The 21418-nt window shown below is 47.9% G+C and overlaps 1 protein-coding gene across 2 annotated transcripts in view; it reads left to right on the plus strand.

Moving 5' to 3' along the window:
- TOP2B (DNA topoisomerase II beta) overlaps positions 1-21418 on the plus strand; it is a 62402-nt gene that overhangs the window by 40242 nt on the left and 742 nt on the right. The window contains exons 29-35 of one of the 2 annotated variants that reach the window (XM_054991250.1): positions 324-468; positions 1344-1502; positions 16728-16932; positions 17732-17811; positions 18486-18596; positions 20068-20193; positions 21286-21383. In XM_054991250.1, the coding sequence (XP_054847225.1) occupies positions 324-468; positions 1344-1502; positions 16728-16932; positions 17732-17811; positions 18486-18596; positions 20068-20193; positions 21286-21383 (924 nt within the window). Of the gene's footprint in view, positions 1-323; positions 469-1343; positions 1503-16727; positions 16933-17731; positions 17812-18485; positions 18597-20067; positions 20194-21282; positions 21384-21418 lie in introns of both variants that reach the window. The other variant, XM_054991249.1, reaches the window with a different exon arrangement.

A 21418-nucleotide genomic window follows, 5' to 3' on the forward strand; every position in this document is an offset into this window, starting at 1 on the left:
ATTTTTCTTAAGCGCTTTTTTGTGGGTTCACTTCATCTGATAAAATGGAAAAAACACAATACTGCTGTGATTTAACCCGACCTCATTAGTCCTTTATTATAGTAATTACCCAAAGCTGCCCTTTGCCTACATAACCAGGTATATTGATAGGTAAGAAAAAGAGCTTTATAAATAGTGTTTTATATATGTTATCTCAGTAATATCTTTCAATATTCCCTGCAATATGTCAGTATTGCAGATGTGCAATTGAGGTTGAAATATAGTAGTGACGTCTTCATCATTTTAAAATGTTACCTTGGCTTCCCTTTTTAAAAAAAATTTAGGGTGATCTTGATAACGTGACAATAAAATTGGAATTTGATGAGGAATTGGGTAGTGGACCAGTAGAAGGTGCTGGCGAAGATTTGCTTAATACCGCTGCCCCAGTGACTAAACAGCCCAAGCCCAAACGAGAGAAAAAAGAGCCTGGTAAGCAAACACAGTGTGGCTTTGGGTATTACCCAGTGGAATACACAGTTACGAGAAGAGAACTTGTGTGGCTATGTGGAACAGGTTGTACATTCACATAGCCTATACATGTGCTTCACTTGAATTCACTTCCAGGCATCATAAAAGAAAACTGTCAGCTGTATGAGTGAATTACTGTACATTCAGCATGCAGCCATGTCTGAAGCATGTTCTAAAATTCTTGTAGCTATTCTGGGGGTCATATAAATTGATCCATGTTTTCTTTTTGCAGGTAAGGCTTGGGATCTACTATAAGAAAGCTTTCACATGTTGCTGCTAAAAAAAGCACTACCTGGAACCTAGTCCAGTCTAGCCATTATTGATGCCAAACATCTGTAGAATTAGGCTATTGCTCTGTTTCTTGGCAGAGCTTTTCTCTGAGAGGATTTCTTCAAGTAGGCTGTGGTTGGGTGTGCTTGGGTCTGTGTACTTAATGCAAACATAGTGACCTGCTGGTTTTCAGAAAGGCACAGAGCATTGATTGCCATGCTGTATTACCTTTTTACATGATGGACTTGGGAAAAGGGACCGGTGCTATCTACCTGTGGTCAGTGTGCACAAAATATAATGGGTGAATCCTGATTTTGGTTTTTTTTAAATTATTTTCTGCTCAGGAGTGCATCTGTCTGAATTTCTAATGTCCTAAATTCCAGCTGCAATATTCATGAAAAAATGGCTACATATAAGGACAGTTTTGTCCCTGCATCTATTCAAGAGACAGCATCAGCATTTTATGGATGTCTGTGTTAAAAATACAGACTAAGAAAACTTGATAACAAGAATTTATACGTTATAAAGCATATTCTGTAAAATACTGAAAATTCACTTTCTTCTAGGTACTAGAGTGAGAAGAACACCATCTTCCGCAAAGTCTAGTGCGAAAAAAGTGAAGAAACGAAACCCATGGTCAGATGATGAATCTAAGTCTGAAAGTGACTTAGAGGAAAGTGAGCCTGTGATCATTCCAAGAGATTCTTTACTTAGAAGAGCTGCAGGTAATTCTGGATTCTTTGAGGGGAGGGGAATGTTTACAGTCACTTTTAGATGAAAGTGAACAGGATTTTACACATTTGTGTATGGTGCTTAAGGACACATTCTCAACACTGAAACAAAATGCTCAAATCAGGTGAAGTGACAGTTCCTTGTACAGCATTTGAACTATGGTTTCTTGCCAAACTGAGAGCCAGTTTGGTGTAGTGGTTAAGAGTGCAGGACTCTAATCTGGAGAGCTGGGTTTGATTCCCCACTCTTCCACTTGAAGCCAGCTGGTTGACCTTGGGCTAGTCATGGCTCTCTGGAGCTCTCTCAGCCCCACCCACCTCACAGGGTGTTTTGTTGTGGGGATAATGACATACTTTGTAAACCACTCTGAGTGGGCATTAAGTTGTCCTGAAGGGCGGTATATAAATTAAATGTTAATTTTATATACTCGATGTTGTCAGTTTTTCAGCTTCTTGCTGTAATAATAATAATAACAACAAGTAGCTAATAAACTGATAATAGTGAAGTTGCCTATATAAGGCAAAATCCTGACTTCTACAAACTTCAAATTGGCTTCTACTAGAGCTGATTGGTGGCCCAAACAGTTTCCGCTGTTTTGGCCAGTACCAAAAGCACTCCACTGGTTATGCCACCTAGCTAGAATGTCTGGAAGTACAAGCAAAATAATGGAGGAAGAAGTGCAGACACCAACTGAATAAGAAGCAACTATTCTTCCCCACCTGTAAGCAAGCACCAGGGGCTGAAGAGGTGATGAGGAAGTTAGCTGCACAGTCATACAATGCCTCAAGGCTACTCACCCCTTATACCTCTTTGCAAATTCATGTTGAAACCCTTACTGGTGGTGGGCGGAATAGAAAATTTGTTTAACAGTGCATCTGCATTGACCAGGAATTGTTTGCATAACCTTTCTTAAAACTAGATTGCAGTGTGGTTCGTGTCTTTGTAGAACATTACCATCTGTCCTGGCTAGGGGTGTGCAAGGAAAAAACTTTCGGCTTTCTTGTTTCGGGATTACCCGAAACAAGATTCTCTACCGTCATTAGCCGAAAGCCGAAACAAGAATCTCTTTCGGGATTCGGGATTCGGCATTATTTCGGCATTCTTTCGGGATTCTTTCGGGTTTTTTTGCTGGGAAAATGCCTCCGTCTTTCAGGACGCCTGGAGGAGGCATTTTCCCACCAAATAAGCCCAAAATTGGTGGGGACCTTCTTCTAACCCTTCTCTAACAACTACCCAAGTTTCAGACAGATTGGACTTTGGGGGGCCATGTTATGGCCCCCCAAAGCAGGTCCCCCCATCCTCCCCATAAGAAAGCAAAGGAGCAGCATATTGTTAGCATGCTGCTGCTGATCTCTCTTCATTATTTCCTATGGGGAAAAAATGAAGAGGCAGGCTTCCTTTGCCAGGGGTGGCATTTTGCATGCAAAATGCCCCCCAGCCCTCAGGGGCCCTTCTACCACCCCTCCTCCCACCCCCCACCAAGGCTCAGCCTGCTCCCACTTGGGGGGGCCATTTCATGGCCTCCCCAAGTAGGTGCTCTAATCTCTACCACTGACAGCTGGGGGAGGCTTGTGTTGCCAGGGGTGGCATTTTGCATGCAAAATGCCCCCCAACCCTCTGGGGCCCTTCTCCCACCCCTCCTCCCACCCCCCACCAAGGCTCAGCCTGCTCCCACTTGGGGGGGCCATTTCATGGCCTCCCCAAGTAGGTGCTCTCAGCCCCTAAAGTCCACCCCTCACAGCCCCACACAAACCCAGTTCCCCCACCCCAGCTGCCACACACAGACCCAAATCCCCCCAGTAGCCCCTCACAGACCCAAATCCACCCCCACCTGCCCCACACCCACCATAACCCCAGGAACAGGCTGGCCTGCCCTCCCCTTTTGGGAACCCCTAAACTCTCTTTCCCAGGGCAGTTCTGCACAGACAAGGGGTGCCACAATGGTGGCAGTGCCAAATCGTCCCTGGGAAAGAGCACCTGCCCTGGCACACAGACAACCACCCCCCTGACCCCCCCACCACCCGCAGAGAAGGCTGGCCAGCCTGCCCCATTGTTCCCTATGCTGGGAACCAACCTCCCATCAAAGAAGGGAACACAGACACACAATCATTAAGTTTAAAAAACCTTTATTTTCTCATTTTCAAATTACAAGTGGTCAACAAATCACAACATATTACACTTATTGTCCCTCATAGCACAACACAACACAATTAACTACACATCAGAGAATCTTAAACACAATTTTTTTTTTGAAATGGACAAACAGTAAAGTTTTGAACATTACAACAGGTCACATAGTGAGCGGGCACAACAGGGCATGGAAACAGAAGATGATCATAATAACTACCAGCCTAATACAACTCTCCCTCCATAACATGACTTAATGGGGGGGAACCACAGCAACAAAATCCCCCCCCCAACCCTCTGGGGCCCTTCTCCCACCCTTCCTCCCATCCCCCCACCAAGGCTCAGCCTGCTCCCACTTGGGGGGGCCATTTCATGGCCTCCCCAAGTGGGTGCTCTGCTCTCATCTCTACCACTGACAGCTGGGAGAGGCTTGTCTTGCCAGGGGTGGCATTTTGCATGCCAAATGCCACCCTCACCCTCAGGTGCCCTTCTCCCACCCTTCCCCCCACCCCCCACCACATGCATTCCTTGACAATCAAGAAATCTGGAGTTAAATATAATGTGCATGTAAGTCCCTCAAAGACAGAAGCAATATGGAGGTAATGACCCATTTGATTTCCACAACCTCAGACACAATTAGGGATCCGTTTCCCCTTGGTGGGGGATCCCCCACTCTCACCTATCACCCCGAAGGGGGAAAGTCAGTGAATGAGCCTTCAAGGTACGCTCCAGGGGCTGCTGCCGTGATGTCACTGATGTCATCTGGCTGCCCTGAGAGTATGCCTGTGCTTTGCAGTGGGCTGATTTGGGCCCTACAGGCCAAAGCAGGATCCCTTGTGGCCCAAATCTGCCTGCTGTGAATTGTGCGTGCTCCCCAGCCTTGTGTGATGATCACATCACCTCCTAGAACAGACATCATCATGCCAGAGCATTGCCATTAAATGATCATGCGTGTGTGAACAGACCCTAAGTATCCTGTAGGCTTCAGTGATGGTATAGTAATGTTTTCACTCACATTATAGAGAGAGAGAGAGACAGAGAAGGGGGGGAGGCACTGAAGCTAGATTATTTCTTCTATTTTACTGTCCCCTTCCAAAGCCAGGGTGGCATTGGCACAATGCCCCCCTCCCCCCGGCCAGAGCCTTAGTACCAGTATGCATTGACAGGCCCATGCATCATAGTCCTTTTTGAGACCCAGCCAAGTTGTGCCTTTTGGAGAAAAATGTTCAAGTTGCTGGTGGGGGTATGAACAATTTTTAGATATCCACTGTAGTGCAATGGCTAGAGAGTTGGTCTAGAATCTGGCAGACTCTGATTCTGTGCCTTGTAGGCTTGATGGATGTTCTTGGCTCAGCCTAAGTAAACAATTGTGTTGTGTTTTCCAGAGGCAGTCTACGTGATTTTGGGGCCCTGGACAAATGTTCTGGACGGGGCCCCAGAACCAGTGCCGCCCCACCACTGGCTCCTTGCCAAGGCCAAGCAATTTGGTCACCTAGGCCCCAGATAGAGTGGGCAGGAGTGCGTTGTTTCCTTCCTCCCCCCCCTCCACCCCCTCCAACAACTAAGAAGGCCATCGGTGGAGTCACTCCAATGTGAGGCATGGAGCAGCTGTCTATTGTTAGCCTGGTTGTGATGAGGGTGAAACAAATCAAGGGAGAACAGCAATGTGTAAACCACTCTAGGTTCCCATGGGGGAGAAAACCGGGGCATAAGATAAACCTTTAATTTGGTGGGGAGGGGGTATATACATTTTATGTGTATGTGTCTGTATGTTTTATGCATTCAAATCACTTGTGGTGTACTTTAGAATTATATTGAGCTCCACAGTATCCCAAAAACCTTGTCCATGTATTGCAAACCGAAGTCAATCTACCACATCTAGGGTATTCTTCTTTTCCCTACTGCCTTCAATTTTTCTTAGCATTATTGTCTTTTCTAGTGAACCTTGTCTTCTCATGATGTGACATAAGCACTATCATCAATTGATATCTTCAAGGGAGAAAGCAGGCCTGATTTGGTCTGGATGCCACTTACATGTCTTTTTCGGAGTCCATGGTACATGTAAATTGAAACTTTCTTCCCACTTCACAGTGTGAATGCTTTTTCCTCCTATGAGCTTTGTCTAAATTTTACTGTACTGATACTGCTCATTTGGCCAAAAGGCCTGCCCTTGATCAATGCCACATTAAATACTTCATAATAAAAAAATGTTTTTAGAACCATTTAAAAGTGTCCTTAAGTGCCATACGCTGATTTAAAAAAACATAAGCTAAATGTTTGGGAACACAACCAGATATGTGAATGACTGAAATGCAGCCCAATCCCACTGCTACTTAAAATCCATTTTTGATGGAGGTCTGGATTGTCTTACATTGGTGTCATTGGGCTTGGAATCAGGAACCTGGAAGCGTTCCATGGGGGCTACAACTTTCATGCCAAGGCTAAGAGGGTGGGAACGGGATCTCTCTGGGGTGGCAAACTCTGGCCTTGGAAGTTACTGGCAATTTGGGGGTGGGACTTGTGGAAAGGAAAATCTGAGTAGGGATCTCCCCCAGAATCCATGGTCCGCATTTGCCCTCTAAAGAGATTGCCCTTGGAAGCAGCCAGTTTCTCTGTAGGGAACTACTCTCTCTAACCTGAACTCAAGCCCAACCAGGAGTTTGGCAGCCCTAGGAAAATTTCAGAAAAAGATGGCAAAGGAGGGCCAGCAACTGATAGAGGCATGGAAGCCCACACCAGGACAGTAGCAGGGGCCTACTTGGGCACAAGGGACAACCAGTGCTCTCATCCCCCATAGTCCACTCCTTACAGCCCCACACAAACCCAGTTCCCCCACCCCAGCTGCCACACACAGACCCAAATCCTCCACTCAGCCCCTCTCAGAACCAAAACCACCCTCAGCTGCCCCACACCCAGTACCCCAGGAACAGGCTGGCCAGCCTGCCCCATTGTTCCCTATGCTGGGAACCAACCTCCCATCAAAGAAGGGAACACAGACACACAATCATTAAGTTTAAAAAACCTTTATTTTCTCATTTTCAAATTACAAGTGGTCAACAAATCACAACATATTACACTTATTGTCCCTCATAGCACAACACAACACAATTAACTACACATCAGAGAATCTTAAACACAATTTTTCTTTTGAAATGGACAAACAGTAAAGTTTTGAACATTACAGCAGGTTACATAGTGAGCGGGCACAACAGGGCATGGAAACAGAAGATGATCATAACTACCAGCCTAATACAACTCTCCCTCCATAACATGACTAAATGGGTGGGGGAACCACTGCAACAGGGTCCAGCAGAACCTATGTCATTTCCTGTGGCTGTGCTTTCAGTTCAGACACACAAAGCTGAACTGGGCACTTCCAAGGCACTGGACAATGGTATTTCTGGAGCAGTTCTGCAGAGGTCTCCCCCCACCCCCACACCAGCCTCAGAATTTACCTGGGAACATCTGTGAGAGATCATCATTGGCCGGTGCCCATCCACCACTCTACCCGCATCCCCCAACCATGCAAACCCAACATTAACATCAAATTTTTTTTTTTTTAAACATGAACATTCAATCAACTTTTAAAAAACATAATCACAACATTTTTTTTTGGTTTTTTTTCCTTTTTTTTACATGAACAGAACATCAACTTTTAAAAAACATAATCACAACATTTTTTTGGGTTTTTTTTTTTCATGAACATTCAATCAACTTTTAAAAAACATAATCACAACATTTTTTTTTGGTTTTTTTTCCTTTTTTTTACATGAACAGAACATCAACTTTTAAAAAACATAATCACAACATTTTTTTTTGGTTTTTTTTCCTTTTTTTTACATGAACGGAACATCAACTTTCAAAAAACAGTACAACAATTCTTCTACAATTTTTTTTTACAAGGAGTTCATCTGATAAAAACACCTAAGCAATCCCTATCTAACCTGTTTCTCCCTCCAGTAGCAATCCATGTTTCTGGGGCATTATTTCTCATAATAAATTTGGTCCCACAGGGTATGTCTCAGTGATGGGAGATGTTTTGAATACCCTGGGGGGGGGGCTTTCAAATTGCTGGGTGTTTTCCCTTTGCCACTGGTTCCTAACCACCCTCCCTCTACTGGCCGGTTTTAACTGTATATACAGGGTTTTATACAGGGGAGAGCGCGATTCCAAAGGATTGGACTCATAGAGGATGCAGGCCACAAGTTGGGCTCACCTCAGTCACTCTGGAAGTCCAGTCCTGAGAAATCGAAGAGGCGAGAGTTGACCTTCAGGAAGGTCAACTGCTCGACTCTCCATGGGAGAAGGCGAGTGCGATGTGGGCCGACAATGTCGCCCGCATGTGAAAAGACGCGCTCGCTCTCCACGCTCGTCGGAGGGCATGAGAGCAGCCGCTGCGCCTCGAGGGAGAGGTCCGGCCAGACCGACTCCTTCCTGGCCCAGTAGCTGAGCGGATCGGTGGAGAGCGACTCGCAGGGCTCCGCGAGGTAGTCCCTGACCATCGCCTCCGCCGGATCCTCTCTCACGGTCCTCACGACCCCAGAGGGGACGAGGGCCCACCGGAGCATCTCCATCTCCATCGGCACTCTGGTGGTGGCCTCGGGGGGGGCCTGCGCAGAGGGGGCGTCAGAGGGACCCGCACGGCAGGGCCCCTCTTGCGTCCCCCCTGTCGACAGGCGTCCCCTCTTGGCCTGCCTGCGCCTCACCCAAGAGCAGAGCCCGTCTCTGGCTTGGGTGAGGTTCCCGTCCCGCTCGGCGAAAGTGCCCTTTATGCGCGGGTCACACATGGTCGCCAACATGTATGACTCTTCCTTAGTGAGAGGAGTTAGCCTGGCAGCTATGCCCTGCTGCAGCCTTCTCACTAATGCGCGCACCGCTGGAACAAGGTCAGCACGGGGCGCGACCCGGTCTGCAAGGGTGGCCAGATTCCTCTGGAGCGTGTGCACCAGGGGAATGACCAGACCGAGGGTCGCCGTGTCTGACGAGACCGCCACAGTGAAGTCCTTGAAGGGCTTCAGGACCTCCACTGTCTGGGTGATGGTGAGCCAATCCTCCCGGTTGAACTCACCCACCTGACTCGCACCGCGGTGCTCGGAGAGCCACGCGTGGAGTGCGGCCTGCTGCTCCACCAAGCGCTCAAGCATGGCGCAGGTGGAGTTCCAGCGAGTGCTGACGTCAGTGATCAGAGCGTGCTCTGGCACACCTGTCCTGACCTGTGTCTGGCGCAGTTCGTGCGTGGCCTTCACGCTGCGCGAGAAGTGACCCGTGAGCCTCCGACATTTCTGGACAAGTAACTGGAGTTCACGGGTCCGGGTATCCACGGGTTCCTTCGAGGAGCCCAACCCCAGCGCATCTCTCACCACTAGGTGAAGCTTGTGAGCGGCACAGTAGACGCTCTCTCGGCTCACTAGATGCGCCGCTGCCCTCATGTTCTTGCCACCGTCCGTCACCATGCATCCCACGGTGGCGGGTCCCTGGCCTATCCACTCGTCCAACTGTCTCCTTAAGGTGGCAGCGATGTTCTCCGCCGTGTGGGACACGTCGAGCACCTCGGCGTGAAGCAAGGCCTTGCAGTAGCCGGCCTGGCGGTCTCGCATCCTTCCCTGTCTAGCTGTGCTAGGCACCTCCCCCCGGCCCCCACCCAGAACCGACTCGGGTTCCCACCAGTGAGCAGTAAGCGAGAGGTACGCTTGCTGCACACTTGGGCAGGTCCAGATGTCCGATGTGAAGTGCACAGTTCTCCCGGCAACCCGGGACAGCTGTGCCTTCACATGATCCCTGGCAGCCCTGTAAAACGAGGGCACCACCGATCTGCTCAACGACGTGCGAGCAGGGACGGCGTACCAGGGAAAGCAATCTTGGAGCAGCCCTGAGAAGCCGAAGTCTTCAACTACGGAATACGGTTGCCCATCCACTGCTATCATGTTGACGATGTGGCGCGTGATGCGCCTGCTCGCCCTCCGGATCCCCTCTCTGGGCACACTAGCGCCCTGCATACCAAGCATCTCCGGGAGAGAGGCTTGGCGTCCCTTTCCTGCAGGTACCCTTGGGGGGAGAGCACCAGAGGAGCCTGCCTCCTTCTGGCTAGCTGGCGGCCGTGCGGCGCCACTCGAACCCTCCTCCCGAAGAAGCACCGCCTGGTGGTGCCTCTTCATATGGTACCTCATCCCAGACGTGGAGAGATGCCACACATCTTTGCCACGGCTGACGCGCTGCCTACAATGCAGGCACAGGGCTGCTCGGGGATCCTCCGTTGTCTGGAAGTGCTTCCAGATTTCGGAGGAAAAGGGCATCCCACGCTTCCCAGGAGAAGCGCGTTCGGGACCACCCTGCGGCACCTCCTGTGAGGTGCTCTGGCCGGACACACCGTGTCCCACTCTCGGCCGGGCAGGTGGGGATGGACGAGGCTGAAGGGGCAGAGATGTGGGCTCTTCCACCACAGTCTCTGCCTCTTCCTCCCGCGTCCTCTCCTCCTGCACAGCCGCGAGAGGCCTGCTGCTGGCCTCAGAGGAAACTGGGGTGGACCGCCCCAGGGGGGGTCTCACGGGCAGTTCCTCCAACATCCTCCGGGTTCCTGGGGTGAGCGGGAGCGCAGGGAAAGTCATGTGCTCCGCGCCCATCCCAGGAGACACCACATGCTGCCCCTCCTCCAGCAGCTGGCTCGCAACCACTGGAGGAGGAGGAGCCTCAGCAGCAGGCCCCTGCCCAGTGCCAGCCCCTGCCTCACGCACCCGGGTTGGGGGTGGCCCTCCAGCAGCTGCCTCAGGAAAGAGAGTCTTGCGAACCCTCTTCCTGTCACCAGAAGCCAGGCTGGTGAACGGCAGCAGCGCAGGGGAGGGCCTCCTCCGCTCAGATGGAGGGGCTGCCGCAGCAGTCCCCCTCCCCCTCCCCTCCTCCCCTCTAGATTTCTCCCTAGCCTTTCCCCCGGGGCCCCTCTCTGCTTTCCTCTCTGACATACTTTCCCCTCCCAAATTCAACCCTAACTAATCAGAAAAGATTTAGAAAACAAAGGTCAACTTTGTTTTCAAGACCTAACTAACCTGCTATAAATCTGTGTTTCTAGTGGCTCTGTGACTTGGAGATGAACAATCAAGTGCCTTTTTAAGCAACCCTATTTATGTCAGGGAACCTGAGCCTGCCAATCAGCTGAATTCCTCTGGAATTGAGCTGGCCCTAAACCCCAATAACAGGTGACAAAGCCTTAAACACTCACACACTAGTATGCCCGGGCCGGCCTGGCACCACCACGGGTGCCAGAGATGGGCAGTGGAACCCTAGTTATGGGGGCACTAATGGGAAGCCTATTGACAGCTATTACAAATTTTTATATATATATATATATATATATAGAATTCAAACCTAACACTCACTCACTAATGCTTTCCCTGCTGAGTCCCTATTTAGTTTTTTAAAAAAAACTAGGCTCGGTTTCCCTAATAATTATGTTGAGGGCAATTATCCACTGATCACCTACCAACTGGCCTACCTACCTAAGAGACACTATTTAGCGGGACCGATGTATCTGTGGTATGTCGGTGTGGGGTGTGGATGTGGTGTTTTGAAGATGAGCCTCCCCCCTCCCAAGCTAGCAAGAACCCACCCCCAAGGCCACCCAAATGTGAACCCGGACTCGCTCACAGTAACACCAGTCCTGCAGTCCAGCGATGTTCAGGCGGTCTTGCAGCTGGTCCTCCTCTCCTCCACGATGCTGTCAAGAAAATTGGAAATGTTAGCAGAGTCAACACCACACGCCGCACACGCAACCCCAAAATTCAAGGCCCCGTTGCACAAGCCAAGTCAGCCCCCCCCCCTTAAAGGCTAGGGCCAACCAGCAGCAAAACAAAACACATCCACCCAGCAGAGCTTCTGGCCTGTGCAGGCCAGAAGCTGGCACACTCATTTTTTAGTCCTGTGAAACAGCAGTTCATGCCCACCCCACACTCAAACTTGAAAAATGAAACATGAAAGAAAGCAGGCACTGCGATCAATGCTGGCCCCCCTAACCCCCAAACAATATCCTCTTGCCCAACCAGAAAATGCCCCCCCCCCCGGCCCAAGCCATAAAGACAGAGCCAAAGCATATGCTCGCAGGTAGGCACAGCAGCAGACATAAGCTCAAAAACCAAATTTAACAACAACCCTACCAGTCCACCAGTGCAGATGTCCAGCAATGTTGACCCTCCACGCAGAGATCTGCAGGCCGATGTCCACCAAGTGCAGTCCAGTCCAGAAGAGGTCCACCAACGATAAACAACCTGAATGTGAAGCAAAACAGTGAGTGCCAGGCCAGCAAACGGGAAGGGTTACCAAAGCCGGAGCAGCAGGCCTGTGTGTGGGCCGAAGGCTGGCACAGTTGATCAGGACGGAGCCTGTTGGGAATCCTTGCAAGCAGGGGACCAGACACAGAAAGGCAAGCCACACCATTCCAGATTGTGGAGCACAACTGTGAGTGCCAGGCCAGCAACCAAAAAGGGTTACCTTGGCCAAAGCAGCATACCTGTGTGTGGCCCACAGGCTGGCACAGTTGATCAGGACGGAGCCTGTTGGGAATCCTTGCAAGCAGGGGACCAGACACAGAAAAGCAAGCCACACCATTCCAGATCGTGAAGCACAACTGTGAGAGCCAGCCAGAAGAAAGGCTTCTGGCCTGTGTAGGCCCGAAGCTGGCACACTCTTGTTTTAATCTTAAAACAGTGGATCAAGCTTAAAGAAGGCAAGCACAACAACCAATGCTGAACCCCCCCCCCCCACCATCAAACATTGTCTGCCCAACCTGTCCCCCAGGCCATACCTGTGTGTGGCCCACAGGCTGGCACAGTTGATCAGGACGGAGCCTGTTGGGAATCCTTGCAAGCAGGGGACCAGACACAGAAAAACAAGCCACACCATTCCAGAGTGTGAAGCACAACTGTGAGAGCCAGCCAGAAGAAAGGCTTCTGGCCTGTGTAGGCCCAAAGCTGGCACACTCTTGTTTTAATCTTAAAACAGTGGATCAAGCTTAAAGAAGGCAAGCACAACAACCAATGCTGAACCCCCCCCCCCACCATCAAACATTGTCTGCCCAACCTGTCCCCCAGGCCATACCTGTGTGTGGCCCACAGGCTGGCACAGTTGATCAGGACGGAGCCTGTTGGGAATCCTTGCAAGCAGGGGACCAGACACAGAAAAGCAAGCCACACCATTCCAGATTGTGAAGCACAACTGTGAGAGCCAGCCAGAAGAAAGGCTTCTGGCCTGTGTAGGCCCAAAGCTGGCACACTCTGGTTTTAATCTTAAAACAGTGGATCAAGCTTAAAGACGGCAAGCACAACAACCAATGCTGAACCCCCCCCCCCCACCATCAAACATTGTCTGCCCAACCTGTCCCCCAGGCCATACCTGTGTGTGGCCCACAGGCTGGCACAGTTGATCAGGACGGAGCCTGTTGGGAATCCTTGCAAGCAGGGGACCAGACACAGAAAGGCAAGCCACACCATTCCAGATTGTGGAGCACAACTGTGAGTGCCAGGCCAGCAACCAAAAAGGGTTACCTTGGCCAAAGCAGCATACCTGTGTGTGGCCCACAGGCTGGCACAGTTGATCAGGACGGAGCCTGTTGGGAATCCTTGCAAGCAGGGGACCAGACACAGAAAGGCAAGCCACACCATTCCAGATCGTGAAGCACAACTGTGAGAGCCAGCCAGAAGAAAGGCTTCTGGCCTGTGTAGGCCCGAAGCTGGCACACTCTTGTTTTAATCTTAAAACAGTGGATCAAGCTTAAAGAAGGCAAGCACAACAACCAATGCTGAACCCCCCCCCCCCCACCATCAAACATTGTCTGCCCAACCTGTCCCCCAGGCCATACCTGTGTGTGGCCCACAGGCTGGCACAGTTGATCAGGACGGAGCCTGTTGGGAATCCTTGCAAGCAGGGGACCAGACACAGAAAAACAAGCCACACCATTCCAGAGTGTGAAGCACAACTGTGAGAGCCAGCCAGAAGAAAGGCTTCTGGCCTGTGTAGGCCCAAAGCTGGCACACTCTTGTTTTAATCTTAAAACAGTGGATCAAGCTTAAAGAAGGCAAGCACAACAACCAATGCTGAACCCCCCCCCCCCCACCATCAAACATTGTCTGCCCAACCTGTCCCCCAGGCCATACCTGTGTGTGGCCCACAGGCTGGCACAGTTGATCAGGACGGAGCCTGTTGGGAATCCTTGCAAGCAGGGGACCAGACACAGAAAAGCAAGCCACACCATTCCAGATTGTGAAGCACAACTGTGAGAGCCAGCCAGAAGAAAGGCTTCTGGCCTGTGTAGGCCCAAAGCTGGCACACTCTGGTTTTAATCTTAAAACAGTGGATCAAGCTTAAAGACGGCAAGCACAACAACCAATGCTGAACCCCCCCCCCCACCATCAAACATTGTCTGCCCAACCTGTCCCCCAGGCCATACCTGTGTGTGGCCCACAGGCTGGCACAGTTGATCAGGACGGAGCCTGTTGGGAATCCTTGCAAGCAGGGGACCAGACACAGAAAGGCAAGCCACACCATTCCAGATTGTGGAGCACAACTGTGAGTGCCAGGCCAGCAACCAAAAAGGGTTACCTTGGCCAAAGCAGCATACCTGTGTGTGGCCCACAGGCTGGCACAGTTGATCAGGACGGAGCCTGTTGGGAATCCTTGCAAGCAGGGGACCAGACACAGAAAGGCAAGCCACACCATTCCAGATCGTGAAGCACAACTGTGAGAGCCAGCCAGAAGAAAGGCTTCTGGCCTGTGTAGGCCCAAAGCTGGCACACTCTTGTTTTAATCTTAAAACAGTGGATCAAGCTTAAAGAAGGCAAGCACAACAACCAATGCTGAACCCCCCCCCCCACCATCAAACATTGTCTGCCCAACCTGTCCCCCAGGCCATACCTGTGTGTGGCCCACAGGCTGGCACAGTTGATCAGGACGGAGCCTGTTGGGAATCCTTGCAAGCAGGGGACCAGACACAGAAAGGCAAGCCACACCATTCCAGATCGTGAAGCACAACTGTGAGAGCCAGCCAGAAGAAAGGCTTCTGGCCTGTGTAGGCCCAAAGCTGGCACACTCTTGTTTTAATCTTAAAACAGTGGATCAAGCTTAAAGAAGGCAAGCACAACAACCAATGCTGAACCCCCCCCCCCCACCATCAAACATTGTCTGCCCAACCTGTCCCCCAGGCCATACCTGTGTGTGGCCCACAGGCTGGCACAGTTGATCAGGACGGAGCCTGTTGGGAATCCTTGCAAGCAGGGGACCAGACACAGAAAGGCAAGCCACACCATTCCAGATTGTGAAGCACAACTGTGAGAGCCAGCCAGAAGAAAGGCTTCTGGCCTGTGTAGGCCCAAAGCTGGCACACTCTTGTTTTAATCTTAAAACAGTGGATCAAGCTTAAAGAAGGCAAGCACAACAACCAATGCTGAACCCCCCCCCCCCACCATCAAACATTGTCTGCCCAACCTGTCCCCCAGGCCATACCTGTGTGTGGCCCACAGGCTGGCACAGTTGATCAGGACGGAGCCTGTTGGGAAACCTTGCAAGCAGGGGACCAGACACAGAAAAGCAAGCCACACCATTCCAGATTGTGAAGCACAACTGTGAGAGCCAGCCAGAAGAAAGGCTTCTGGCCTGTGTAGGCCCAAAGCTGGCACACTCTTGTTTTAATCTTAAAACAGTGGATCAAGCTTAAAGAAGGCAAGCACAACAACCAATGCTGAACCCCCCCCCCCCCACCATCAAACATTGTCTGCCCAACCTGTCCCCCAGGCCATACCTGTGTGTGGCCCACAGGCTGGCACAGTTGATCAGGACGGAGCCTGTTGGGAATCCTTGCAAGCAGGGGACCAGACACAGAAAAGCAAGCCACACCATTCCAGATTGTGGAGCACAACTGTGAGAGCCAGCCAGAAGAAAGGCTTCTGGCCTGTGTAGGCCCAAAGCTGGCACACTCTTGTTTTAATCTTAAAACAGTGGATCAAGCTTTAAGAAGGCAAGCACAACAACCAATGCTGAAACCCCCACCCCACCATCAAACATTGTCTGCCCAACCTGTCCCCCAGGCCATGCCAAGAATAAACTGCAACACCTTTTTGCAGAGGCAGGCCACAGCAGCACATTGCCCAGCATCAAAAAAATTTACAAAAATTTTAAAAAGGCCTACCAGGTGTCCTCTCAGGATGTCCAGCACAGTTGATCCTCCAGGCAGATGTCCTCCAGGCTCCAGGTGCAGTCTCTCTTCTTCTCCTCTCTCGGTCACAGCTCAGCAGCAGCAGCAACAGAAGTGTTCCAGACAGTCTTGCTCCAAATTTAAATCCCCTGCTGCAGCCTCAGCCAAAGATTTAAATCTATTGGCTGGCATGAGAATGCAGCAGTGGGATTGGTGACTCCTAAAGTCCCCAGTCCCCTGCCTTTCCCCACCCACACTCCAAGAGCCACCCTCCTCCTGCTCCCCCTCCCCTACCTGTTAGTTTTGGCGGGAATCTCTGCTGCTTTGCAAATGCAAAGTGCAATGCAATGCTTGCACCTTGCATTTGCAAGGCAAAGCAGGATTCCCTATCCTCCTTTGCAAGAGGGGTGGGGGGTGACAGAAGGAGTGAGTGATTCACTCCTTCTCCCCCCCTCCCCTCTGCTAAGAGCCTGCAGGAAGCCTTTGCTTCCAGCAGGATTTTGCTAGCCGCTTGCTAAGGCAAACGGCTAGCAAAATCAAAATGGCGATTCTCGAATGCCGAAAGAATGCCGAAAGAATCCCGAAACGTTTCGGGTTTTTCTTTCGGCAATCCCGAAACGTTTCGGCATTCCCCGAAACGTTTCGGGATTCTTGAAGAATGCCGAAACACTTTTGTTTCGGCATTCTTTCGGCATTCTGAATGCCGAAACGCACATCCCTAGTCCTGGCTAACTAAGTAGGATATGTAATTTTTTGCTTTATGAAGAAATAAATGTTTCTTCTTCACCTTGGCGTCCCCAGGTTGTCACTTTTTTAGCAAGTATTCATACTATGTAGCACAATTTTTTCAGAATAGTCCTTTTCATAATTTTTATGCAAAATCTAATGTAAAATGCAATGGTTGTGTTTATTTTCACAGCCGAAAGGCCTAAGTACACCTTTGATTTCTCAGAAGAAGAAGATGCTGATGATGACGAGGATGTCAATAATAACAATGATCTTGATGAACTGAAAGTAAAAGCATCACCAGTCATCAACAACAGAGAAGATGAGTTTGTGCCCTCAGACGGCCTAGAAAAGGATGAGTATGACTTCTCCCCAGTCAAATCAAAACCTTCTCCAGAGTAAGTAGGGTAATTTCAAGGTGGCTTTGTTTAGTATCTAAGTAGCATCATGGAGATACTTTGATGACATAAGAGAAAAGGATATCATCATATGATAGAAATATAGTAACTTGCAGAAAATCAAGAACTGCCTATTTATGGAGTAGGGTACAGATGTATGTTCTCCATTTGAATGTTAAGCAGTAAGAGACATCAGCATGGTTCAGCTGTGATGGCAAACTGTGGTCTGCCAATTCATTATTTGGGGGGATTTTGTGGGTCAGGCATTTTGTCTGTCCTGTTATGCAGTGACCTAATTAGATATTCTGTTTTTACAGTCAACCATAGCTTGCTGTAATAGGTGATCCAAAAATGTGATTTGTGCTTTCTCTGCCAATGAGGATTGCAAACATTAATCTAATCCTGGTTTGGAATCCGGGTTTGCAGGGAGAGCGGGAACTTGGAAATTACTAATTATCTTGCCACACATGTTGGGAGAAGAGGGATTGTGGCAGAGAGGAGCACCTGAGCCCAAGTATCTCTTAGGCTTATTTATGTTGTGGCAACCTTTCTGAATGAATATTCTGTAGAACAGGTGTGTGCAATATATGAGACATCAACTGAATGCCGCCCACAATCCACATAATGACCTGCCAGGCACTTGACCACTCTTTCCCATCTTTTAAAAAATGTTCAAACAATTCTTGACTGGGGACCTGCATACACCTTAGATTGCTGGGTTCCAAATGGTGTAGAGCTGTTGTGCAGCTGTTTGTCTTCATAAATGTAGCTGCTATTTCAATTTTCATTTCTACAATAGGAAGGTTTCCCAAGAAAAGACTAATCAAGACTTTGAAAACTTGTTCACCTTTCCTTCTTATTCTCGGAAAGCCAATATTGGTATGTATACATGCTAAACCTTTTCAGCTCAGACTGTAATGTTGAAATATATGGTATGTCCACTCTCTGCAGGGGAGACTAGAAACCTTTGAATGAATACCTTAGGGAATGGCCATTGGTCTTGAAAACCCTAAAGACTTCAAAACCTGAAATGCAGGAACATTGCATTGAGGGGACAAGAGAGTTCAAAACACGCAATGCTATTATTCGTTCCAAACAGCCTGTCAGTTTATTAGAAGCTCTAGTGCTGGAGCCAAATAATATAACCTGTTTCTGTTCAGTATTTGGGCAGGCTTGGGAGGTACTTATGAACTAAGAAAAATAGATCATGCAGATTTGAGAAGGAAGTGAGAGAAAAGATAAACAAAAGGTGAACCAGCCAGCTCAGGAGCAGGCCAATGCGCCTGTCATGACACTCTTCTGCACAGCCCTTGTGTTACACCACTCTCCCAAACAGTCCTTGCAACCATTCTGGTTACAAAGCATGATCCCCCTGAACATGCAGGATTAAATCCAGCCCAAGCACTTTGTCAGCTGTACACATGACATATGTGGGTCATGCTTAATTTTTATAATGTGGGAAGAGGGAAGGGTCCTTATATTTAGGGGAACTCTAAAAAAAAAAAGAGACTCTGCTGGCATACACAACTTTAAAAATCTTTTCTACTATTCAGATACATCAAAATTCGACAGTGATGAGGAGGATTCAGCACCAGTCTTCTCATCCTCTTTTGCTGAGAAACAATCAGGGACAGCTTCAAGTAAAATGGTGGTCTCAAAAAAAGGCAAGTGTCTGAAGCTGCTAGCCATCCTGTTCATTTAAAACTTAATTTAGTGCCCCTGCATAGGCATGGCAAAATTTGTTTAACCAAATGAAAGGATAAATGAGAACCTGTTGCTGCTACTTTGGCAAGACTGAGCCATCTAAGTCATGTTTTCTAAACTTTTTAATACAGTGACTTATCTCTGAGGATGTCTAATCTTTGTTTGGGACTCATCCGTCTTAGCAAAATCATATGAACCATCTAGCCCAATGCTTTCTATTCTGATTGTCCATTGATCTCAGCCTTGCTACCTCACCTGAGACTGCAAAGTATGTGCTCGGCTACCAGACTAGTTAAAAACATTCTGCAGCTTATTCAGTCACTCCCTTGCATGTATCATTAGGAGTGTGCAGCCCTCCCATGAATACAGCCTTCTGCTGACTGCAAGGTTGCCAGCAGGGGAGGAGGAGGGCTGGAAAGTCACAGGAAATCCCTGCATGTGTGGTAACATGGAGGGGAGGTGGGTCACAAAGATGTGACAGATTATTAGATTGTGCTAATTGGTTGAACTTAGATAAGTTCCATTTACTGCTACTGCTACTACTACTACTACTACTTACTACTACTTACTACTACTGTCTTTTGATAAACTGTGCTCAGGGGGACTATATCCCTTCTTATTATTAGACTTACTTGAATGTAATAAATGAAGATCTTGTTAGTTATGTCAATTGATGTAGAAGAGTATGGTGAAGTGCGCAGTTGTAGTGTGAAAGTAATAATTGCATGGCTTGGCTTGGTCACTGGAGGTTTTTAAAAAAATTATATTGGGTGTGATCCTTCCCCACCCAGGGCCATGTAATTTGCATATTGAGAGATCCACAATGGCTCAGTAGTATAGGGCTTTTCACCCTCCCCAATTTTCTCATGGCTGTTTTGAAACTTAGGAGGTCACTGTGTGGCTGCTGTTATACCTCTGATGCCGAGGTAGGAATTTGGGAAGTGTGTGCTGGCCTCCCATTCCACGCAGTATTCACATGCACCAAGACAGGAACCAAATGGAACTTGCTTATGTCTTCTGGGAATCCCTAGGTATAGGAACTGTACCTACCCACAGGGAATGATTGTGCTACTACTAAAAAAATGAAGTTGCATAACTTGCTAAATAGTTGTAAAATGATTGCAAATATAACTTGATAGATATAAATCTTACACTTTTTTCAGGTCTAACCTTATTACAGTTTACAGTGGCTGCCAATTTTGAATAAATATATTTTGCAAAAACAAATTTATTTTCCACAAATGCGTATGTCTTGTTACACTTGTCTATAATTGCAATAAACTAACATTTTCTCAGAAAATTATCTTAAGTTTTTAGTCCATTTTTTTGCCAAGAATATTCTTGCTGCTCTGATCAAATTTTATTCAAGATACTTGTGTGTTTTTTTCACATTGTAAATAATATAATTTAATGCATTTATTATTAAATTAGCAACAAAAGCACCATCAGATACACCCCCTAAGCCGAAAAAATCTTCAAAGCCCAGGAAGATGGAAATAATGAACTCTGATTCAGAATCTGAATTTGGCATTCCAAAGAAGGTTGCGACTCCCAAAGGTAAGGACTTGGGTTATATAACTGAGTCAACAGAATGCATATAGATGCTTCCATCCCTTTTCTTCCTCTCACTGTGAAGTTAGTTTTGGAAGCAGACTTTACATGTTATGAGAGAAAGCCAGATTCCCCTTCATGCATTATAGTGGCAGCATGAAGACTGTAAGTGTGAAACGTTTTTGACAATGAGAAAATACTGCATCCAAACATCAGACACTGGCTTTATGGCACTGTAACTGGAGTCATGTTTGCATTAACAATTATGGTTATATAATAGGCCCTTAATAGGCTATGAATTCTGTTCTGTATCCTGTGAGTAGATCTAAAGTTAGGACCAGAACATGAATTCAACTCCCATTGTAAACAGAAAGCACTTCTATACAGAGCAGAAATGACATTTACTGTTAAGAACCTTAACAGAGGTACTTAATGCTGCTTAGTATTGTTTACATGACATTTGAATGCAGTCTTAGCCCAAAAGCCTTAGAATAAAAAGGCCATGTGGTTACAGCATGGAGTAAACTTTGTACATGAGGTACATTTGTGGTTACGAAGGGAAAACGTGCACAGGTCAGTTAAATGGATAATGAAATAGTTATTGTTGTAGCTATTCAGCAAAACCACAAGGAAGTTTCATGTAACTATTAATTGCCTGAATAATCAGAATATTATTCCTTCTGCCGCGCTTGAGTTGGAAAAAAAAATTATGTGAAATGAAACCTCTTTTGAATTATGTGATTAATGTGTTGCTTGAGAATGGGGGAAAAAAAGATACTGAGCTGCTAAATTCATAACTTTCATTTTCAGTTACCTCAAAAGAAAGGTCTAGGAGAAAGTTCAAGGTGATAGAAACTGGGCCTGAAGTTTCTAGACAGAAAAAACCAAGTTTCATTCTTCATATATTGGGTCAAATGCCAGTAGTCAGTTTCCTAATAGAGTTGGGTAATATTTGTAACTAAGTACTAACCGCAAAGATTCATTGGTACAATAACTCCCGTTTGAAATTTCAGCTGTCATAATCTTTTTCATAATATAGTCAACTTCGTTCACATTAGCATTTATAAGCCTTTTATAAATTTTATCATTATTTAGTAGGAAAGGGGAGAGGAGCAAAGAAAAGGAAAGCATCCGGTTCTGAAAATGAAGGCGACTATAACCCTGGGAAGAAACCACCCAAGTCTGTACCGAGCAAGGTGATTTCAGAATCTGTTTGTCTGTATTTTCTGGT

This window comes from Eublepharis macularius, chromosome 11, assembly GCF_028583425.1.
Source record: "Eublepharis macularius isolate TG4126 chromosome 11, MPM_Emac_v1.0, whole genome shotgun sequence".
In the NCBI taxonomy this organism is placed as follows: domain Eukaryota; kingdom Metazoa; phylum Chordata; class Lepidosauria; order Squamata; family Eublepharidae; genus Eublepharis; species Eublepharis macularius.